The sequence below is a fragment of the Copadichromis virginalis genome, linkage group LG17 (genome assembly GCF_057382275.1).
Source record: "Copadichromis virginalis isolate Kocher_CV1m ecotype Utaka linkage group LG17, C_Virginalis_male_GT1.1, whole genome shotgun sequence".
Taxonomy (NCBI): Eukaryota; Metazoa; Chordata; class Actinopteri; order Cichliformes; family Cichlidae; genus Copadichromis; species Copadichromis virginalis.
The window spans coordinates 4084478-4106694 of NC_140634.1; the positions used below are offsets into that span (position 1 = coordinate 4084478).

At 41.7% G+C, this 22217-nt stretch overlaps 1 protein-coding gene across 1 annotated transcript; it reads left to right on the forward strand.

Moving 5' to 3' along the window:
* Positions 1-217: 217 nt before the first annotated feature.
* On the forward strand, positions 218-19557 carry LOC146688806 (PCNA-interacting partner-like). Its single transcript, XM_085436830.1, has 11 exons — positions 218-271; positions 1798-1953; positions 5145-5381; positions 5506-5610; positions 7986-8156; positions 8274-8428; positions 10906-11089; positions 11241-11422; positions 12555-12636; positions 17980-18163; positions 18730-19557. Exons 2-11 carry the CDS (start codon positions 1804-1806, stop codon positions 19041-19043), a joined length of 1764 nt encoding a protein of 587 aa, XP_085292956.1. The 5' UTR covers positions 218-271; positions 1798-1803; the 3' UTR covers positions 19044-19557.
* The last annotated feature ends 2660 nt before the right edge of the window (positions 19558-22217 follow it).

A 22217-nucleotide genomic window follows, 5' to 3' on the forward strand; every position in this document is an offset into this window, starting at 1 on the left:
CAGAAATTTTTGGGGAGAAAGTCTAAACCACTTTAGAAAATCCATAAGCGTTACTGAAAGATTTTATTTGAAACACGTCTAATGACACGAACTTATAGCTAGCTGTCGAGTTTTAGAATTGAATATCTCTACGAAAAGAAAAATCTCACCCCCGCTATTTGCTGAGAGGTGATTGGACAAAAAGGAACAACGTCATCGGCAATTTAAAATTTCAAAACAGCTGCTTTGTGTCGTGGCTGTGTGCTCTTGGAAGACTGCAGCAATTTAAGAGGTTTGCGTTGTTTAATCAGTCTTTTTTAATGTAAAGTGAATAAACGCTGTGTTGTATATATGTATGTAGTTGTAGATGTAAAATGTGGACACATTTTTGCTGTGAAATACTTACAAGTTATCGAAGGTGTTACATGCCACTGAGACCCTGTATGAAAGTTAAGTCTTTAAATTAATTTCAGGTATGTCTTTCTGTATATATAGAACTATATGTATAAATTGGTTTTGAGGGTTTCTTTTTTTTTTTTTGCCAGTGACTTTTTCCTTTCTTGAAGGAAGCAATCAGTAACTTAAGGCCTTCGAATTCCCCTCAAGATATTCTTCCTTCTCGCCTTTTCAAGGAAGCTCTGTCGACTAAGGTTGTTCTGTTGCTTTAGTCACTTTACATTTGACTGCCGCCTTTGACACAGTTATTCATAACATTATTTTTATCCGACTTGACCATGTCGTTGGTCTTAAAGGCACAGTTTTATCTTTAAAGAGAGGTCTTTTTCTGTTGCTATTGGGAAATACTCCCCCTATTTGTTGTGGTGTGCCACCAGGGTCTGTTTTGTGTCTGTTTTGGATCCAACTCTCTGCTTTTTTTTATACATGATACCTTTGGGATCCATTTTCAGGAAATACACATTCCCTTTCACTGTTATACTGATGACATCCAAATTTACTTCCCCTTGAAATTGTATGTCTCTGTCCACCTTCACCTTCTGCTTAACTGCCTACATGATGTTAAAGAGTGGTTAAAACACAATTTTCTCGCCCTAAATGGAAATAGGACTGAAGTTATTGTTTTTGGAAGTCATGGCCCTTTTGGATAACTGATGCCCTTGGTCCTCTTGCTTGTCATCATTTCCACACTGTAAGAAATCTCGGCATGTTTTTAGATGGCTCTTTTAAATTAGAGAAGCAAGTGTCCACAGTTGTGAAATCGGTTTTTAATCAATTACGTGAAATTGCGAAGCATCATCTTCCTCCTAAAGACCTAGAAAAATTTATTCATGCCTTCATCACCTCTAAACTGGACTACCGCAGTTTTCTCTATTTGGGTCGTCAACACTCATCTCTCCATTGCAGCAGCATTTTAGTCCAAATCACACTTAAAACACATCTTTTATGTTGGCTTTTAAATCAAGTTCAGTTTAACATCAGGCTTGTTTTATGTTTTGTTTTTATATTAATACATTGTCATTGCCTCATCTTATCTCTCTCTCTCTATCTCTCTCTCTCTCTCTCTCTCTCTCTCTCTCTCTCTCTCTCTCTCTCTCTCTCTCTAGATATAGATAGATATAGATATATAGAGATATATCTATAGATATATATATATCTAGATATATCTATAGATATATATATATATCTATATATATCTATAGATATATCTATAGATAGATATATCTATAAAAAATAAATAAATTTAAAAAAAAAAAAAAATTTATTAATGTTTTCTCTTGTTCTTATTTAATTGTGAAGCACGTTGGTCAACTTTGTTGCATTTAAATGTGCGATAGAATTTTTTTGTTGCTTTTGTTTAAGGGAATAATGGAGGGTATAGGAGACCAACTCAAGCTGATGGTGAAAACCTTCAGGAGGGAGCGTCACCGGGTCTTACAGTCTGAGAGGACCACCATTCATGGAGCTGATGGCATGCTTATGGTGCTGCAGGTGGCCATGGCAGAAGTGAATAAAAAGGTAACCCTAACACCCTGAAAATACCACAGATTATTTGTATCTGTCCTCTCTCACCACCTCCATCAACCTCATCTGTGGCATTCCAGTTTCCCCCCTGCCTGCCAGCTCCATCTTTAGCAGCATCCTCTAATTTGCGCAGAGCTCAAAGGATATGAAAAGACAACACCAGGCACAGCCTGTAAGCCAGGCTGCCATCTGGCGAGTGATACAGGAGTATCAGCTGCCGAACTTCCAGGCGTCAGAGCAGTTTATCTCCTCAGGCTGTCATACTTCTGAATTCATCCTCTACACTCTACCACAAATAGTAGCTTTATTTTTATGTGCTTATTATTTATTAATTTGTGTATTTTTGTGAGCAACATAAGAGGCTGGTGTTGGATAATGATTGAAAACATGGAGATCTTAAATAACCCACCTTTCTGCACTCTTCCCTAACAGTCCCACTCAATCACAATCGTAGCATCTTTAACTCAGCTGCATCCAGCTGAGTGACTGTCTAAGCCACATGACATCTTCTAACCCTTCTCCTTATATTCTCATCCATCTCCTCCACCCTGCTGCTGCTTTGAACAGTTGACCACAAATATTCAAATTCATCTTCACCAACTCGTTCTCTGCTGTGCTCCTTTTTCTTTCACCTGCATGCACTTACTCTCAGTCTTACTGATTTGAACGCCTCTTCTCTAGATGAGATCTCCCATCAGCCTGCTCCTTATTTTCACAAGCCACAAAAGTCACGCTTTGACCCAAAGTACCAGTCGAAAGGTTTTCAGACTGCGTAGCTGATGGGCTTTTTTCATGATTGCATCATTTTTGCACAAATAATACACAACATGTATCTTGATTTCTTCCACAGCTTTGTTGTTAGACCACAAGGAATACACAGAAACTACAAAAAAAGATTGGATGTAAAATGCAGTTTAAAATAGGTTTATTAAAATGCTGCAACACCACCTCAAAGTTACTCAGTTTTAAGTAATACGGTTCTGGACTTGATTCATTTATTCATACACTTTAAAATACTTTTACTGATCTGATTCATATCTATAAAGGACAGGTCACACAGATGACCCTTGATGCAGTCTCACCTCTACCTTGAAACCACCTATCCCACCTCATTGCCCTCATGTGTGCCATTTGCTGCTACTTAGTTCCTCATGCAGTAACTCACCTCCTCCCTCGCCACATGCTTTGACTAAATCCACAAAGTCTCAATGGGTCTACGTCTGACTTTCAAAGTGCTCTTTCCTGGCACGAGACCCTACTGCCACTCGCAAATCATCACCTCCATTCTTAATCGAGCTTCCACTACACTTTCCCATAATTTCATGCTGTGGCTGATCAGCTTTATTCCTCTGTAGTTTGGTCCCTTTATGCTTAAAAATGCCTATATATACAGATTAAAAAAAAAATCCATCTAAAAGTAAAGTTAAAGTAGCTGAAATGCAGCAATTCTGATAGCCCAAGGTTTTCTGAAGTTATCAAACTTTGTCTAATGGTAAACCAATAACTTGCATTTTAGGCCCTTTATTTAACAAAAGGGTCAGGCTATCCAGTAACACTCTGAGAAATCTTAGAGCCATTTTATAACAGGATATATCCGTCGCTGCACATATTAAACAAATATGTAGGACTGTTTTCTTTAATCTGCACAATATTTGTTAAAAATAGAAACATCCTGTCTCAGACTGACGCTGAAAAATTAGTTCATTTATTGTCAAAGGAGCTTGCAAAGAAAAGCATCTGGACTTCTTTAAGTTGCTTGAAGACATTTCACCTCTCATCCGAGAAGCTTCTTCAGTTCTAAGGTCAAATGGTGCAGAGTCCCAGATTTAAACCTAGTGGGAGTGTCCCCCCACAGAGGGACAAAAGGACCCCCTGATGAGCCAAGGTGTGAAATTGGGTGTGGGTCCCAATCAGCCAGGGTTTCAGGTGAGCTCATTGTGAAACCTGGCCCCACTTTATCATACGAATTCCTGAGGTCAGATGGCCCAGGATGTGAGTCAGGGGGTCCTTTTGTCCCTCTGTGGGGGGACACTCCCACTAGGTTTAAATCTGGGACTCCCCACCATTTGACCTTAGAACTGAAGAAGCTTCTCGGATGAGAGGTGAAACGTCTTCAAGCAACTTAAAGAAGTCCAGACGCTTTTCTTTGCAAGCTCCTTTGACTACGATGACCTGGATGACTGAGAACCTTCACAGACACAGTTCATTTATTTAGTACTTCCAGACTGGAGTGTTGTATTCCTTCAATCTCATGCAGAGCCTTCAGCTGTCAGGCCCCTCCACTATGGAACCAGTTCTCAGTTTGGGTTCAGGAGACGGGCTCTGTTTTAAGAATAGGCTTCAAACTCTTACTTTTGATAATGATTTGGTAAAGCATGGTTATGGCTGCATCAGGTGAACCTGAATCAGTTGTTAGTTGAGCTGGTGTAGGCTCAGGCTTGTGTGGGACTTCCCATGATGCACTCTGCTGCATGGCATTAACTTTTGTCTTCTCTTTTTCTTAATTTTTTTTCTGCCTCCCCAATTCATGGCAGATGGCTGCCCCTGTGTTAGCCTGGCTCAGCTGGAGTTTTCTTCCTGTTAAAAGGGAGTTCTTCCTTCCCACTGTCACAAATGCTTGCTTGCTTACGGGCAATCTCGTCTTTTTGGACGTTTCTGACACTTGCCAATATAAAGAGCTTTGAGTTGATTTATTGTGAGTTGGTGCTGGAAAATTAAAACTGAATTGAAACGTACTGTGACAGCAACCATGTTGTAAACCCAGCCTTTCACGCTTCACTCTCAGTCGCTCTGAGGATACTCATTTTTTTTTTTTTAAATGTTAATGTTTCTGGACTCATTTAGGATAAAGTTGAATTTTGAAGGTGAGGCAACTGATGAATTTCCTCTTTCGCAAAATGGAAAATAAATGGAATTAAGGAGGAAAAATATACAGTGTGTCTGTTATCCGGTGTCGTAAAAGCGAGGCTGTGTGAGCCCATTTCACATCATCATCACGGCATAGTTCAATTGAACCATCAGGCCGACTGTCATCACGTCTATAACTGATGACATTACTGCAGGTTTCCGGGTGAGACCACTCATGGCTTATTTTTGGACGGCTGCAGAAGGTCTCTTTGCTTTTGAACTGATTGTTTCCAGGCTGTTTGTAATTGCACATGCTGCTTTCTCTCTTCCTGTGACAGCATGGCGGAGAGTTCAAAGTGGCTCTGAGTGATGTCCTGATGGCCTGGAAACACTTATTGTTAGACAAACTTCACCTGCTGCCCCCCAGCCCTGCACGCCTGGAGAACTATGATCTCATTGTGGAGGCATACGAGTCGTTCCTGAAACGCTCCAACACCATCGACCTGATTGATCTCCTCTTCATGTACAAACAGCTGAGGCTGGTGGACTCTGATCCAGAGGAGCCTGTGAGCCTGGTGAGCTGGTTGAAATCAGGCTGATGATGTTGATTGTGGATGATCACACTGGCTACACAGTTGGAGATAAGGCCAATCGGTTTATCCCCTCTCTCTCTCTGCTTTTGTAAATTCTTTTGCCAAGATCCAGCTGTTTGAGTTCCTATCGGGCAACGTGGAAGTCCCAGAGTTGCCAGTTTCCTCAGTCCCGTCAACCCCATCTGGTAAAGGCAGGTCCTGCAGCTCACAGGTAGGCCCAACTGTGTTTTTTCTGCTTCAGTGAAAGGTGCAACTTGTTTCATAAACTCCCACAAGAAATCCTTTATTTCCACTTTGCCTTCTGCCTTTGAATATTGTGTTTTAGTAATATGAAATGCTTCTCTCCTGCAGGCAGTAATCCATGCTTTTGCTTTCCCAGCCTTCAGTGTAATTTCTGTCTGGAATCCATCCTGCTCTTATTGACAGGAGCTCTATATCACATCACTCAGATTTAAGGGTGCAATGTGAATTCAATTACCAGGCAGATGTTTAAAACACGACACAGGAGCTTCTGTAACACAGTCTCTTTGCTGGTCTCTTCTGCCTCTTGCAAATTTATGGGGTTTTAGAGAGGAGGCTTGCTGTGCTGATGTAATTTTTTTACTGGAGCGATGACAGCTGCTGTTTGTAGCCGTTTTACTCGGGAACTAAAGCTACTTTCCAGTTTGGGCATTTCAGACCGAAGGTTTTTACTGAAGTAAATGTTGTTGCTGGTTTGCTTAGCAGAAGTAAAAACAGACACGGAGAGATTATCTGCTGTTTTAATATAAATAGGGAAATAAAAATAATTTGCCGCTGTCTTGTCTGGTTCCAGTAACTTCCTGGAGTCTCTGCTTTGTTTGGCTGCAGAATGGCAAACTAATACAGCAGATAACTCTCCATCAAATCCGTACATTTTTGTTTCAGTGATATCTCTAGACCCTTACCCCTAAACTAGTCATGGGAGGTGGTCTATTCCTGTTGAAAGAGAGTTCTTTCTCCTCGTTGTTGCCAAAATCATGTTCATAGGAGACCATCTGGTTGTTGGGATTTTCTATCACCTTACAATATAACTGATGGATGGTTTGTTTGGTCTTAAAACAATAAAAATAAAAAAATAAAAAAACTGAGGTACTAATATAAGTTTTTGTTTTATTTCATTTTGCGTTTAAAATATTTCCTCCAGGTAGGTTTTTTTTTTTGTTTGTTTGTTTTGTTTTTTTCAGCTTTAGTTTTTAATGTTAATTGTAGCCTTTCTTCTTAAACTATTGTAAGGTCAAGACAGGGGAGAGATTTATAAACATGATACCTAGCTGCCATCTATGATGTGGTGATTAACACAGTCACCTTACACCTAGAACATCCCCAGTTTGAAACAATGAGGAGACACAACTCTATGTGGCTCTATCTGGTATGGTCACTAATTGGGGAAACAAGGGAGCTGAAAGTTTAACTGTATCTATTAGGTGCCTGGTTTATTGATCGGGCTTGTTTCCAGTCTCCTTGGCACCAGCAGTCAGTAACCTTTTGAGGTTATTTAATTCAAAGGAAAGGATAAATATACATTGTGTAGTTATGTCTTCCAACAAACTACACTTATAATCTATTATAAATGCATAGGAGCGGGTGTGCAGCCACTGTCTTCCACCACCATATTTAAATACAGTGGCCAAGAAGGACACCTCCCTTCTGACCAATTGAGAAAAGTATGAATATAATATGAAACAGTATTCATATTTGTTCCTACTGTACCTCTGTTGCTTTTCAATTCTGCTACCAAATCACTAGAATGCACTGATTTTTCTCTCTTCAAATTGACCCAAACCCTTCCAATCTATTTGAAGTAGAAGTTGCAGGAAATGTACTTGAGGAAACAATGGTACTGAGTTGGCTAATCACAGTTGTTTGAGGAGGGTTGACACAATGTGTAGTTACATCATGAGTTTTTCATCTGAAAAATGAAAGTAAACAAAACCCAAAATTTCCAAAGTGCTGGTTAAGCACTTGCATTAATGCCATGACGTTAACTGTTCATCCATCCGCTTCCGCTTATCCTTTTCAGGGTCGCGGGGGGCGCTGGAGCCTATCCCAGCTGTCATAGGGCGAAAGGCGGGGTGCACCCTGGACAGGTCGCCAGTCTGTCGCAGGGCTAACACATAGGGACAGACAACCATTCACACTCACATTCACTCGCACATTCACACCTAGTGACAATTTGGATTAATCAATTAACCTATCCCCACAAGCTGCATGTCTTTGGACGGTGGGAGGAAGCCGTAGTACCTGGAGAGAACCCACGCAAACACGGGGAGAACATGCAAACTCCACACAGAAAGACCCTGGCCTGATGGTGGAATTGAACTCAGGACCTTCTTGCTGTGCGGCAACAGTGCTAACCACCGTGCCACCGTGTTCATTAACTGTTCATTAGCCTTTGAATGCCATAATACCAATGAGAGGATGCAACCAAAAATGCATCTCAAACACGTTACCCAGTTTAAGATTTAATAGACTTTCTGTTAGTTTCCCTTATAATCTTGGGGAACCGTTGACAGTTTATTAAAATGTAAAAATCTTTGGTCTTGTGTGTTTTCTATTTGTCTGTAGGTGAAAATGGCTGTGAGACGCGTTTTCTGCTCCTATCTGAATTTGCTGGTAAACACCAAGAACGACATTGCCATGGCGCTAATCCTCGACGTTCCCAGTCGCACTCTTGGACGACAGGCGTTTACTGACATCAAGCATGCTGCGCACAACAGCAACACTTCTCTGTTCTTGGTAAGAACACCCCCAGTCATTATGTGCTCAAGTAAATGAGAGTAATCCTCTCTGGTGCAACATCTGGGTCGTTCTCATGCTTTTTTTTTTTTTTTTTTTTTTTTTTTTTTTTTGCAGGCCGTGACGTCTTTTGTTAGGGCTCTCCAGCTTGGAGGGAAGGGCTATGCTCCAGCTGAATCTGACCCACTGAGAAAGCATGTCAAAGGCCTGTCTGACTTTGTCCAGTTTGTAGACAACCTGGAAGAAATACTGGGGGAGATCCCCGACCCAAGGTACACAGAACTGTTTGATCCAGGCTTCCACTTGCTCCCTGTCTTGCTGCTTAGTTTGACATACGCCTCCACCGTAGAGACAGAACTAAATGTAAATGTCGGGAAGTTGAGATGCACTCTATCACCTGAACTGGAAATTCTTTGTTTTCTAAAGAATTGAAGTCAAATTGCAATAGAAGTTATAAATACATCAGGCATCACTTAGATTTTCAACAACAGAAAAAACAAAATTGTTCGCTTTTTTTTTTTTCTCAACCATATAACTTTTTTTTCAATTTTTTTTTAACTTGTAGCTAGCAGCTTCGCTTAGTTTCACATAATATCTAAATACCAACAGAACACGCTACTCTAGCTTTATCAAAACGCTGGAGTCTGAAAAACATAGTTTTTAGTGCCTCTTAACCTATAAATTATCACACATTGGCTATCATCTCACACAAGATGAATTATGTTTCCTACTTTATGTTTACAGCTTGTAAGCTTAGCATAAGCATCTGCTTAGTTTAATGTTAATTACATTGTGAGGCTAGCTATATCACTTCATGTCATTCACACATATATAGTATATTTTTATGTAAGTAGCAGTTAATTAATAGTCTTCTTAATCAACATATTAACAACAAATGTTTTTGAAATCTAAATCTTTTGTACAAAGTGGGCATTGAAGTAAATGGGGTTTTTTTTTTATTTGTTGTTGTTTTTTTTTGTCAAAAAGCTGTCTTTAATTATTTTTTCAGGTAATCATTTCTAGAACACCTTAAAAATCATGTAAAAGAATCTGTCATTTTTTCCTAGTTTACTGTAACACACATACTGTTGCGTGTTACTGTGTTAATGTTTAAGCATGACTAAAAATGTTTGAATCATGCAATATAAGTAACAGATTTCTTTACTTTTATTGACCTGAGGGAACCCCGAAAAGGTTTTCAGTTTCAGATAAATGCCTAATAATTTCAAATTGTTCTACAGTATTTAATAGCTTGTGCTTTTATAGTACACACACATGTATTTCATATCCAGAGTCATCCTAAGCTGATGAGGAGAATGCAGAGATTCCAAGAAAAGCTGAGCACCTGGCGGCAGCTGAAGTCAAGCACAGTGAAACTTGTGATTTATAATTGGATTGGATTTTTCTTTGAATTTCTCCACTTCAGTTCAGGTTAAATCCCACTTCCTTTCTGGAGGAGCTGACTCAGTTCTTGTGAATTCAAGGATTTGGCAGTGCGCTGCTACGACTGGTGGGAATATTTGTAGCAGGGCGGATCAGACTGTGCTGAAATCACACCTGTGATCATAAAATCCACCTGTCCCCCCACTGCTTCTTATTATTTCCTCCCAAATCCCTGTAATGACTCCCATCTAAGCATGATAACATTTGGATTGCTAAAGCATGTTCATCTTTGCTACATCAAAGCCCATCTTTGTTAAATAACTTGTTCCCCGTGTGTTTGCTTCGCTCACTTTGATGAACTATCATCAAACCTAGAGCTCCACAGATCACTCTCTATACTGTTACAGATTATTTTAGATGTCAAAGCATCTGGCACCACAACAGAAGTGGCTATCACAAATAATTTAGCAGTTCAATCATGTGAGCTTTGAGCTGAAGCTGCAGAAGGAGCCTTTTGTAAGCAGTCCCAGTAGCAACGGCGGATTCGCTCGAGCCATAACAACACATGTTTGTGCAGTGCCGTGTTCAACTCTCGCTGCTCTTCTGAGGGTTCTCAGTTCACGCGGGTCGTTGAGAACTCCGTCTGATGAGATGCTGATGAGCATGGCCAACGTGTCTTTCAGCAGGCAGTGCCTTTACGCTCTCAGTGGAGTACCGTATTTCCTCATACAAACACCTTCTGTGGCGAGTTCAGGGCCCCTTGTTCAGCGAACATCTGTTTTCCCAAATGATTCTGTTACTGAGGCGCGCTCGCTCCCTCGCATCAGAGCCGGGTCAGGTTTGGACCACCGCCTCGCCACCAAAACATTTTGGTGCACTTGACTGTTTGAAACTTACATAAGTGATATGTTGCTATGATTTTTGGACATACTGTGGAGACAAACACGGATCAACACCCCCCCTCCCAACTGCGACATAAAGAGGAAAATCAGACCGGAGTGCAGTGACCATGTAACTGTTATAACTGTTAACATTGGCAAAACTCTGCTATAGTGAAATAAAGCTCTACTGGATGTTAATGCTGAAACAATTACTCTGAGCCCTGAAATTCAGTGTCCAATTAATTGAAAGTGAAGAAGCAGTATATCTTTTAAAGACATTCAGACTAAAGCCCCGGCTTTTCTGCGAGAGCGTTATTCATGCTGGCAAATGTTGGCTGAACTCTTGAAGACTGTTTACTCCATCCAGATGAAAACCACTGTGTGTCCCGCATAAGAAAGAATCTGCTCCTTTCCAAAGTTATTCAGCGTTTCTTCTCTTCCTGTAGCTCATTTCTTGTTCCCTTGTCACTTTGTTGACTTCCCAGTGTATGTGGAGCCAGGCTGGTGACCGCCATCAGGGCGGTGTTGGTGAAGGGTCGCAGCAGCGGAGATGCCGTGTACGCTGCTGCTGAGGAGACTGCACAGGAGCTAAAGGAGAGGATCTGCCAGCTACACCAGATCCAGAAGCAGTCTGCTAATGGAAGCGGGACAGGGATAAGTCCTGCAAGGGTAATGTATAACCTCTGCTTTCAGCCAGCTGGCTCCACTCTGGGCTTTTCCTTCTCGCCACAAGTCCATACATTGAACCCACTTCATGTTTCACTGTCTGTTCACCATCTGGCAGAGCTGTGACTGTAGTTATGTTGGTCTTCACCCCCAGCCAAAAGTGTATGCAGTCAATCACGCTACAGCATACGGAGGTCGTGACACTGTGAAGGTGCTGATGGCGCTGCTGGATGAAGAAGCCCTGACTCCTCCGTGTCAAAGCAAAGCCGACCTGCTGTCCGAGGATCAGCCCGTCCTCGGTGGAGCAGAGGGGACCTGCGTCCTCACGCTGTTCAGGTTGGTTCCTGTTAATTCTGCAGTTCACTCAAAATCTGATATCTGCATTTTCAGTTGGTTAAAATAAATATTAAGGCTACATTTGGCAAAATTAAGAATTAAAGCAGGCCTGACTTACTGCATTATGTGATGACCTCTAGAAGAAAGGTTATAATAGTAAAATAAAAGTAAATTTAGGGGAGTTTGACTAATAGTGGGTTTTAAGGTCAACCAAAAAATTGCTTTTAAAGAAGTGAAACAAAAATACAATATCAATTTATCTAGTTTTAATTTTTAATATTTGATTGTCTTATCCAAATATTAGATTTCTAGTGGTGCAGTACCCAAATTTCATGAAGTGACTGTTACCATTTCCTTCAGTGCCATGTGCAAACACAGTAAAGAGCGCTTACATTATATAACACTGTAATAGAGCAAAATCACTACTTTGTATTTATTAATTTTTCTATGTTAAACTGGAACTTCATCGTGTTCACAGCCTCGTCGGATTAATTCGAGTTAAATGAACTTGTAGTTTACTGTCTGCCTTAATATGATGGGCAAGTTCTTGAAAGATGTTGCTGGTCTTCTTATAATATTTTGTATGGGTTATTGATCCCAAGAGTCCAAATATGTGAGTTTCTTTCCAAAGCAATACCATCACTTGAGTTCTTTTTCCTCAGTTCTTTGTCAGTGACACAATAATGCCAAAGGAGAGAATAATTATATTTGTGATTAGTTTGTTGCAGTAAACTCTGAATCTGAGTCTGAAACCAGTAAAGACTTTTTTCACTACCACAGGGTTCAGTGAGAGTGGGAATCCCCCTGAAATATAAAATAGGCCAACATGGATCTGTGCGACTTTCCTCTGAAACCGTATGGAGGAAAATCCTCCCACATCACAATGGAACAATTTATCTGCTCTGAAATAAAAATAATACAGCCACTGGTTGTGTTTGTGGCTACAGGGGCGGGTGACACTGTACGGCTAATGCTAGTGAAAACATCTTTACATGGTGAGAGTTTTAAAGGGAGAACGTTGTTTGAAGAAATAGCAGGCAGATTTCTCGGTTACTGTGGCCATGTAAGCTTGTAGCTTTTTTAATTTATTGAAAAATTTTCTTTGCTTCTCGCTGTGGCTCTCTCTCCTCAGATCCCCTGAAGTGTCTACTGGATGTTCTCCAGAACCCCTAAAGAACAGAGTCCAGAGCCGACTAGACCTGCTCAAACCCAAGGTAACGTGGGCCCCTTTGTCCAAGAGCCCCAAATCCTAAATATGAACCTCTCCAAACTGAATCAGATGTCCAAACATTGAAAATAATGTCTTTATATCCTGTAATTTCTTCCTGGTTTTATATTATTTATTTGCTTAGCTGAAGCTCTCATCTTAACTGACTTCCACTCTTCCCGTTTGCACAGCTGGGTTTTAGCTCTTAGTGTTGGTTCGAGCGTGCTGAAAAAGTTATGTATGGGGCATTCAAACCAGTAACCTGTTAACAGTGCCTGTTTTCTTGGAAAATCCTCTTTTCTGGCACCTACCTAGCATCACTAAAATTTACAAAAATTTTTATCCCGTATAAACTGAAACGGGTCAGTGAGACCATAAATTCACAAGGAAAGTGTTTAGAGACTTTGGCAAAGGGCAGTTGTCCCACAGAATGTCCCATCTGAAGTCTTTTATGGCGATAAGAGTCGAATTTGAGTGTTTACGTTAAACGTTTCTCTGGTTCACTCGCTTCAGTCACACAAGCATTACATTATGACCACCTGCCTAATATCGCGTTGGCCCCTTTTTGCTGCCAAAACGGCCCTGAACTGTCAAGGTATGGACTCCACTAGACTCCTGAAGGTGTGCTCTGGTATCTAGCATGGATGGCAAGATGTTGTACGTTAGCTGTTAACTACAGATCCTTTAAGTCCTGTAAGTTGGATCAGGTGGTGGGGGAGGACGCTGGACAGACCCGGTGCACCTAAACGCGTAGTGACGGTGTGCTGGGAACGTCTAGCAGAGGCCCCAGTCCATGAGATCTTCAACGCACACCTCCGGCAGAGCTTCATTGCATTCCGAGGCAGAGTGGGGACATTGAGTCTGAATGGACCATGTTCAGCATCTCCATTGCCGAAGCTGCTGCATTGAGCTGCGGCCGCAAGGTGGTTGGTGTGTGTCATGGTGGTAACCCCCGAACCAAATGGTGGACACCAGAGGTGAAGGGAGCCACCAGGCTCAAGAAGGAGTCCTATCGGGCTTGGTTAGCCTGTGGGACTTCGGAGGCAGCTGACAGGTACCGACAGGCCAAGCGGAATGCAGCTCGGACAGTGGCTGAAGCAAAAACTCGGGTGTGGGAGGAGTTCGGAGAGGCCATGGAAAAAGACTTTCGGACTGCCTCGAAGAGATTCTGGCAAACCGTCAGGCGTCTCAGGAGGGGAAAGCGGTGCTCTACCTGCACTGTGTATAGTGCTGGCGGAGCGCTGCTGACTTCGACTGAGAAAATTGTCAGGTGGTGGAAGGAATACTTCGAGGACTTCCTTAATCCCACTGACACGTCTTCCGAGGAGGAAGCAGAGTCTGGGGATGAGGGGAATGACCCGCCAATTTCCGGGGGCGAGGTCACTGAGGCAGTTAAACAACTCCTTGGTGGCAGAGCCCCTGGTGTGGATGAGGTCCGCCCAGAGTTCCTGAAGGCTCTGGACGTTGTAGGGCTGTTCTGGTTGACACGGCTCTACAATGCTGCGTGGAGATCAGGGGCAGTACCTGTGGACTGGCAGACCGGGGTGGTGGTCCCCATCTTTAAGAAGGGGGACCAGAGGGTGTGTTCCAACTACAGGGGGATCACACTCCTCAGCCTCCCTGGGAACGTCTATGCCAGGGTGCTGGAAAGGAGAGTTCGTCCGCTAGTCGAACCTCTGATACAGGAGGAACAATGCGGTTTTTGTCCTGATTCGCGGAACACTGGACCAGCTCTTTATCCTCTCCAGGATACTTGAGGGTGCATGGGAGTTTGCCCAACCAGTCTACATGTGTTTTGTGGACTTGGAGAAGGCATTCGACCGTGTCCCTCGGGGTGTCCTGTGGGAGGTGCGCCGGGAGTATGGGGTGTCTGGCCCATTGCTACGGGCCATTCGATCACTATACAACTGTTGCAAGAGCTTGGTTCACACGCCGGTTCGATCCCCGGGCTCTCTGTCCTGATTGTTGTGTCCTTGGGCAAGACACTTTACCTACCGCCTACTGGCGTTGGCCAGAGGGGCCGATGGCGCGATATGGCAGCCTCACTTCTGTCAGTCTGCCCCAGGGCAGCTGTGGCTACAACTGTAGCTGCCTCCACCAGTGTGTGAATGTGAGAGTGAATGAATAGTAGCATTGTAAAGCGCTTTGGGTGCCTTGAAAAGCGCTATATAAATCCAATCCATTATTATTATTATTATTATTATTATTATTATTATTATTATTGCCGGCAATAAGTCTGACTCATTCCCGGTGGGTGATGGGCTTCGCCAGGGCTGCCCTTTGTCACAGATTCTGTTCATAATTTTTATGGACAGGATTTCTAGGTGCAGCCAAGTGGCGGAGGGCTTTCACTTCGGTGGCCTCAGAATCTCATCTCTGCTTTTCGTGGATGATGTGGTTCTGTTGGCTTCATCGGGTGATGGCCTCCAGCTCGCACTGGAACGGTTCGCAGCCGAGTGTGAAGCAGCGAGAATGAGGATCAGCACCTCCAAATCTGAGGCCATGGTTCTCAACCGGAAAAGGGTGGATTGCCCACTCCGGGTCAGGGATGAGTTCCTGCCCCAAGTAGAGGAGTTCAAGTATCTCGAGGTCTTGTTCGCCAGTGATGAGAGATGCAGATGCTGCACCAGTCTGTCTTGGTGAAGAGAGAGCTGAGTGTAAAAGCAAAGCTCTCAATTTACCGGTCGATCTACGTCCCTACCCTCACCTATGGCCACGAGCTGTGGGTAGTGACTGAAAGAACGAGATTGTGGATACAAGCGGCAGAAATGAGCTGGTCTCTCCCTTAGAGATAGGACACTTTACATCTTAAATTCTAGTGTGTTGTTTGTCCTTCTTTCTGGTCTCAATTAGGGCTGCACCTCCATGAGCCTGATTCTGCCTGAGGTTTCTTCCTGTCAAAAGGGAGTTTTTCCTTCCCACTGTGGCCAAAGTGCTTGCTCATAGGGAATCAAGATTGTTGGTGGTTTTCTGTTTTGTTTGTATTATTGTCTTTCCCTTAAAATATTGCTTTATATTTTAAGGGTAAAGAGTGTGACTGTTGTTATGAGTTACACTGAATGAAATGTAATACTTGGATCAAATTGCTAAGATATGCTATTTTCTGAAACTGAAAATTAATTGTAGCAACAAAAAAAAGACAACTTATTTCTCAGAATATACCGGTAATGCCATTTTATTTTTCTTGTGGTGGTAAGAGGTATTTTTAGGGTAGTGCTGCTGCATCACCCAGCTCTAGATTGCAAGCTATTATCCTTTAAGCAAACATGAAGTGTGAAGCACTTATTAGAAGATGTATGCTAGACACATTTTGTGAAATAGCTCCTTTATTTGATTGTGCTACCAGATGTCATTTTAGCTCCCCACAATCTGGCTGCCTTCCTGTTTGAGTGCGCTGTAATGGTCCCTGGGCAGCTCACCGCTTCCTGAACTCGGTGAGCGGAAGCTTTCTGCATCAATTTCACTTTGAAGATGCCATATCAGTCGCGTAACTCGACTAGCAAGGGAAACTTGAAAGGTTATTGTTTCCTGTTGTCTGCTAAATGACTTTATCCTAGACTTCTCCAGCGGTTTCATCATGCACTGACGTCAACCGGCACACACAGAGATGGACAGATTTAGTTTCTGCTTTTGGGTTGTTTCCAGGTCTTTTTCTTTTCTTTTCCTCCTCTTTCTTCCTTCCACTATTACCACAGATGATCAAAACATTGAAAAACACGAGAAAAACTCCTGCTTCCTCTGTGACACAAGTAACGATGTTCAAATGAGGTGCATTCACCTTTAGCTATATATTCATTTTATTTTATATATAGCTCTGGTTCCGCTGCACCTGCTACTGCTTTGTTCTCACTTCTACAAAAGCAGATGTCAGAACACAAAGCTGCAGAAATGGCTTGCACCTGCTTTTTAAAATGCTATCAGGAATGTCTCGGTCAGGTGTCGGGTCAGACGTAGGTTATTTCAGGACAGTTGTGTTCGGAGGAATGAGGGCTATGTGACCACAAGGTGCCATGTCAGGCTTCCACCTGTTGTAATTGGATTAGTTGTTCTCTGTGGGTCATAGTTTGGCCGTGCAGCTCTTCCATCCCCTTCCATCTTCTTTAGGTTTTATTAGCATGCAACCAGTAGCTCCGTTACTGAAGTGTGCCTCGGTGCTGGGGTTTCTGTTGTTTTAGGTCCTCTTTAAAGAAGTTCTTTTGAGAAGCACAAAGGCTTTGATCCCCTTTGTGCTCCGCGGACCCACCAAGCTTTGCTCTCTCACATTTCTTCTCCTTACTGTGGCCCATTGGCCTGAAGGGTGAAATCCCTGGATTGTGATAATCCCAAGCAGGCGTACATCAAACAGTGGATGAAAAGCTGTGGATCTGTGTGTGCCCCTGGGCTGGGATTGTAGGCTTCAATATCATTCACTTTGTTATAGAAACTTGGCTGTTGGGTTTTTTGTTTTGTTTTTTTGTTTTTTAAAGGATGTGGTAATTGATAGGAGCAATGCACAGTATATCAGTTGGCTAGAAAAGAAAATCTCATCTTTCTCATTTCTGGGATTTCAGCAACATATTAAACTTTTAGTTGTTCAAAAAAACCCAACATAAAACATGCTTTAAAAGCCAGGAATCTTATCCCCTAATTAAAAACCATACCCTTTTATTGTTTTTGTTATTGAAAGATCTGAGCAACTATTGGATGGATTACAATGACCTAATAATGGTAATTGATGCTAATGACTTTAGTGATCCCCATACTTTTCACACATTGTGTTTTTTCTGGCTCTGAGTCACGTTTTTCGGGGCTACTTCAGACGTAAGCATGACTGTTTTGTGGTACCTTATTTGACAGAAATTGACGCATTTTCTTGATGATAAAAAGAAAAGTCTATTACACTTGAGTACATGAAACCCCACTCAACAAAAGTGGTTTAAAAAAATAAAACTTTATTGCAGCGCTGGTAATTTTCCTTTAGCTCCAGAGAAAACCTTTTTGAGATGTGCCAAAAATTCTTCTGATTTAACACCACAGAAGTTGTGCTTTCTGTGAAATGTCTTGACTGCCGTTGGTTGGATTTCCACGAATTTTAGTGCAGATATGCATGTTCCCTTTTAGGTTTGGCCTATAATACATTTGATTACAATATCAGAGCAAGGAAAGAAAGTAGTTTGTGTACTTCAGTGCTAATTAGCAGATCCAGCTGCTGAAACTGGCTGAGCAGGAGTGGAAAAGTACTTAAAAGGGTCTTTGTTTCAAAACGCCAAAAGAAAGAGCCAGAAAAATCTCGGCCACCTGCCCTCAGTTGTTGATACTGATCACCAGTCGCCATATCAGCTGGATTTCAGTTGTTTTGCATTTATTCCAGGTCCGAGAGAGAGTCATCCGATCCCAGTTCGCCTGCACTTACAATGACGAAGAGCTCCCTCTCAACCGTGTGCTGGACTTCCCGAGCACTAGCCAGGTTCCCACTTGCGTGCACCCACCCAAAGCTAAAACCACCACATCTGTGAATGATGGGTGCAGCTCTGATGTGGAAGACTCAACAAAAGGTAAAAGTTTATGTTATTTTTCTTTACAAGCTACACCCCCTACCCCACCACCATCTTTTATTTTTTTGTACTCAGCAACATGTCAAATGTCAGAACAAGACGTGCTGCATTTTATCTGCTGGAACAGACTTCTGTTTCCTCTGACGGCACACAGCTGGACCGAGGCCCAGGCTCACCTTCTCAGCTCCGGCCTTGGAGCCTTCTCAGTCCCAGTTGTGGGACTGGTACTTACAACTTGCTGTCAAATTAATTCCCATTCTATAAAACCTCCTCACCCCCACATCTGTCGTAAAAAAACAAAACACACACACACACACAGTCTTGTACAGACTTTTTGCCCATTTCCCCCTTCTGCTTTTTGTTCCGTGGGAATTCAGGCTCTGCTCCATCAGGTTAACATGACAAATGTTGAAATTCAGGTTCAGAGAATAAACACACAGCCTGCTTCAACTAGCAGCTAACGTAAGCAATTTCGTCACAACATTTTTCCCTTTTCCCCCCTACCAACTTGTCACACTTACTTTTGCTTTTTAATTATTTATTTCATTTTTCTTTTACATTTGCAGCCAAGTCCTCTGAATGTACAAATAAGGCACGGGGTGAGATACAGCGGGGGGCTGCTCTCGAGCAAAGAAGTGGAAATGCCCCAAAACAAGGTGCAAGCCTGGTTAATGGAAAGGGAACTGGCTTTCAGATGCAAAGCAGGGGTAACAAGAGAAAGCAGCTGGACCAACACGGTGGATCTGAAAATGAGCCTCCGGAGAAGAAACAGCCAACTCGCACATCAGTCAAAATGCCTGGCAAAAATGGCAGCAAGGCCTTGAGTAAGAAGAAGCTCATAGCTGGACAAGGGAAGCTGACCAGTTTCTTCAGAGTCTAACCAGTGTTTGCACTAACGATGACACAATAAGGACTTTTCTATCAGATATTTATATGAAGCAGCTGAAGCTTGTGTACTACGAGTATACTCCAGCTTGGGCTGCCATTTAGAATCATTTGTCATCTTGTTTAACCTCGAGTATTTTATATATACACACACGGTAAAATATCACGTGATCTTTAGTGACTTAGTGATTGCTGTTAAGAGTTAAATATTTTTATGCTAAGCTACACTGAGGCTTCGTATGAAATGTGCACAACAGTGTTATTTAACTCTTTCTGAAAATGTCACTAAAATGTCCAACATTGTTAGGCGAAAAGCAAGCTGGTCATTGCACTTTATCACTAATCAATTTTAAAATGAGTCTAATAACGCCTTCTTGGAAATAAAATGTATATCGTCACTGCTAGTATGTAAATTTTTACCTTTCAATTATTTTCAAGATTCTACCATTTACATCCACTCTTTAAACACACAGCTTGCAATTGTTAATAAACTTTTATTTTGTTTTCCATGTTTGTCTGCTTTATTTCCTACAAGTAAATTAATCTTCTTATACCATACAGGAGGAAACATTCATTGACGTCGCTCATGCTTCCCAGCAGGGCCGGTACACTCTTCCAATCATACATCGCAGCACTAGGTTAGGAAAGGAAACCACATAGAGCAGTTGAGTTTATATGGCTTTTTTTTTTTTTTTTTAAGTTTATTTTCCAAGAAATGCTGGTTTTCCATATGCTTACTGTCAAGGTCGGTATCTCTGCGATCTATCTTCACGCTGTACTCGGCAGGAGTGTGGCTCAGGCTTCGATCTGCGAGGAGAGGAAGGCTCCGAGTGAAGGCCGGGTTCAGCCCTCGAACACTGTGCCCTTTCAGCCTTGCATCCTGAAAAACATCATATTGATCAGTGATTACATGTGACACCCGGAGCCCACACACACACATTCCCGTACTGTAGGATGTGAACTCTGGATGGTCAGGTTGCAGGAACAGCTTTTAAAGATTATCCTTTTTACTTGTAGTACAGGTGTTGGATCTGCTTTTACCAGCTGATCCAAGCCACAAGAACCCCAAATGGAAGAAATGTGTTCCCTCATTTTTTACTATATCACAGTGGCCCGTTTTCTTCCACAGCTCCGGTTCGCCCAGATGTCTTTGTCTCCATCATGGCTGCCTGTTTCCCATTACCACAGAGATAACCACCCTGTTCATAACACACAAGACGCAGTCTGCAGATAAACCTTTTACACATCGCAGCTAAACATTTGGGGGAAACACTGATATATCGTCATTCTTCCCACTGAGAGTCCAATAAATCTTTATAGGCTTGTGATCATTTGACCTTTTCGCTTAATAGTATTTCCCAGTTTTCCAGCGTTGCCGTAAAATATTTTTATAGATTTATGTGAAGTATTGACTTAACAGTAGAAGCGAGGATGGTGGCCAATTGAAAGGGGTCAAGTATTCAGTCACAGGATGGAGATAATGTGCTCTTTGTTGTTGAACTATGGTTAGCTGAGGTTGTTATGAAAAAAAATCTCATACAATGAAGATTTATGAGGCATGACCATCACTGGCAGAACAGTGTTAGGCTGAATGACAGTGGATAGTTTGCTGTTAAGTTAATTTGATCCAAAAAAGAATCAAAATCGCTGGTTATAATTTTCTTTAAGCACTAATTATAGTGCTTACCCTAGGGGTGTCAAACATAAGGCCTGGGCGCCAGAATATATCCAGCCCACTGTGAATGAATGAAAACGTTATATTTTCTATTTACAGGACAGTCTGTGCAATGAACTTCCATAACTTTTTTTTTGTCATTTTACACATTTAGCACAGTTTCACAGGTCCACTCTACTTTATATCAAAGTGGGCTCGGTATGTGGCCCCCAATGTCAAGTGAGCTTGACATCCCTGTTCAGGAGAGTGTAAGACTATGTTTAGGTGGGGATTCGAAGCAGGGTTGGTCTTTGGTTAAATAGCCTTTTAGTATTGTGAAAAGTGGACCTTTAATTGTTTTTTCCATATTTTCTGTGGGTGTTTGTAAAAAAATAAAATAAAAATGAGGGGCAGCAATCAAAAGAAAGCTAGCTTAAACAGTTGGGGAAAAGGGCTGCAATGGATGTACGTAGTATGTACATGGGTATTTTGGCCTTTTGTCAACAACGAAAATTTAGATTTTTTTCTTGCAACATCAATGGTGTGGAACTTTACCTCCTTTTCTAATGTCAGACAGTGTAGTGCATTGTTATTTATTGACTTTTGACTGGCCAACTTTTCTTCTCGGTTAGTGTTATATGCCTACCTCTTGCTTTTCCATATTCTTGACAGACCTTGAGGTAATATTTTTCATTTTCATTTCAAAGGAGCTATTCCCTTGTGTGGATATAGCCTCACGTGCGCAGCTTTTTAAGCAGTATTTTGAACTGTGAGCAACTCTAGTCAACTTCAAGAATAAAAATGAACTATACCTAATAATAATAATAATACGTTATATTTGAGGGCGCCTTTCTAATACCCAAGGTCACCTTACAAAGAGAAGAAAATATCAATTCATTATTTCCAAACCAAAAATCAGCATATATCAGTCTCTTGTCCATAGATTCACTCAGAAATACTGTCTCAGATGAACATAAAACAACACTGATTTTGCAATATTAGTAATTACATTCCAGGAAGAGTGTGTTTTTGTTACAAGCTCCTTTGTTTTGTGGGGACTTTTGGGAAAATTAGAATCCTTTATGGGAACAGTGTGGAAGCAGGGGTGTCAAACTTTTTTTTTTTTTTTTTTTTTTTTAATAGGACAGGGGGAAAGAATGAAAGAAAGAGGGGGAGAGGAAGAAAGAAAACCAAAGGGGAGAAGAGACGGTGAGAAGGGGGGGAAGAGAGAAAAAAAAAAAAAAAAAAAAAAACTCCTGGGTCACCTGTATGGAGAGAAAGAAAAACAAAAAAAACAGGGGAGACAACAAACAACAAAGAGCAACATAAAAAAAAAAAAAAAAAAAAAAGCACCATCACAATAAACTAGCTAGTCATAGATATCAATAGTTACTAAATAATAAACGATATTGTGCAGCACGCAAGATAGACAGCACACAGTGTGCTTTGAGGCAGCAGCCAAGAAATATATATATATATATATATATATATATATATATATATATATATATATAT

Coding starts and splice junctions, on each gene's coding strand:
- LOC146688806 (XM_085436830.1), top strand. CDS start 1,804: ATGGAGGGTATAGGAGACCAACTCAAGCTGATGGTGAAAACCTTCAGG. Junction 5,382..5,505: donor CAGAGGAGCCTGTGAGCCTG/GTGAGCTGGTTG, acceptor TCTTTTGCCAAG/ATCCAGCTGTTTGAGTTCCT. Junction 18,164..18,729: donor TGTGGAAGACTCAACAAAAG/GTAAAAGTTTAT, acceptor TTACATTTGCAG/CCAAGTCCTCTGAATGTACA.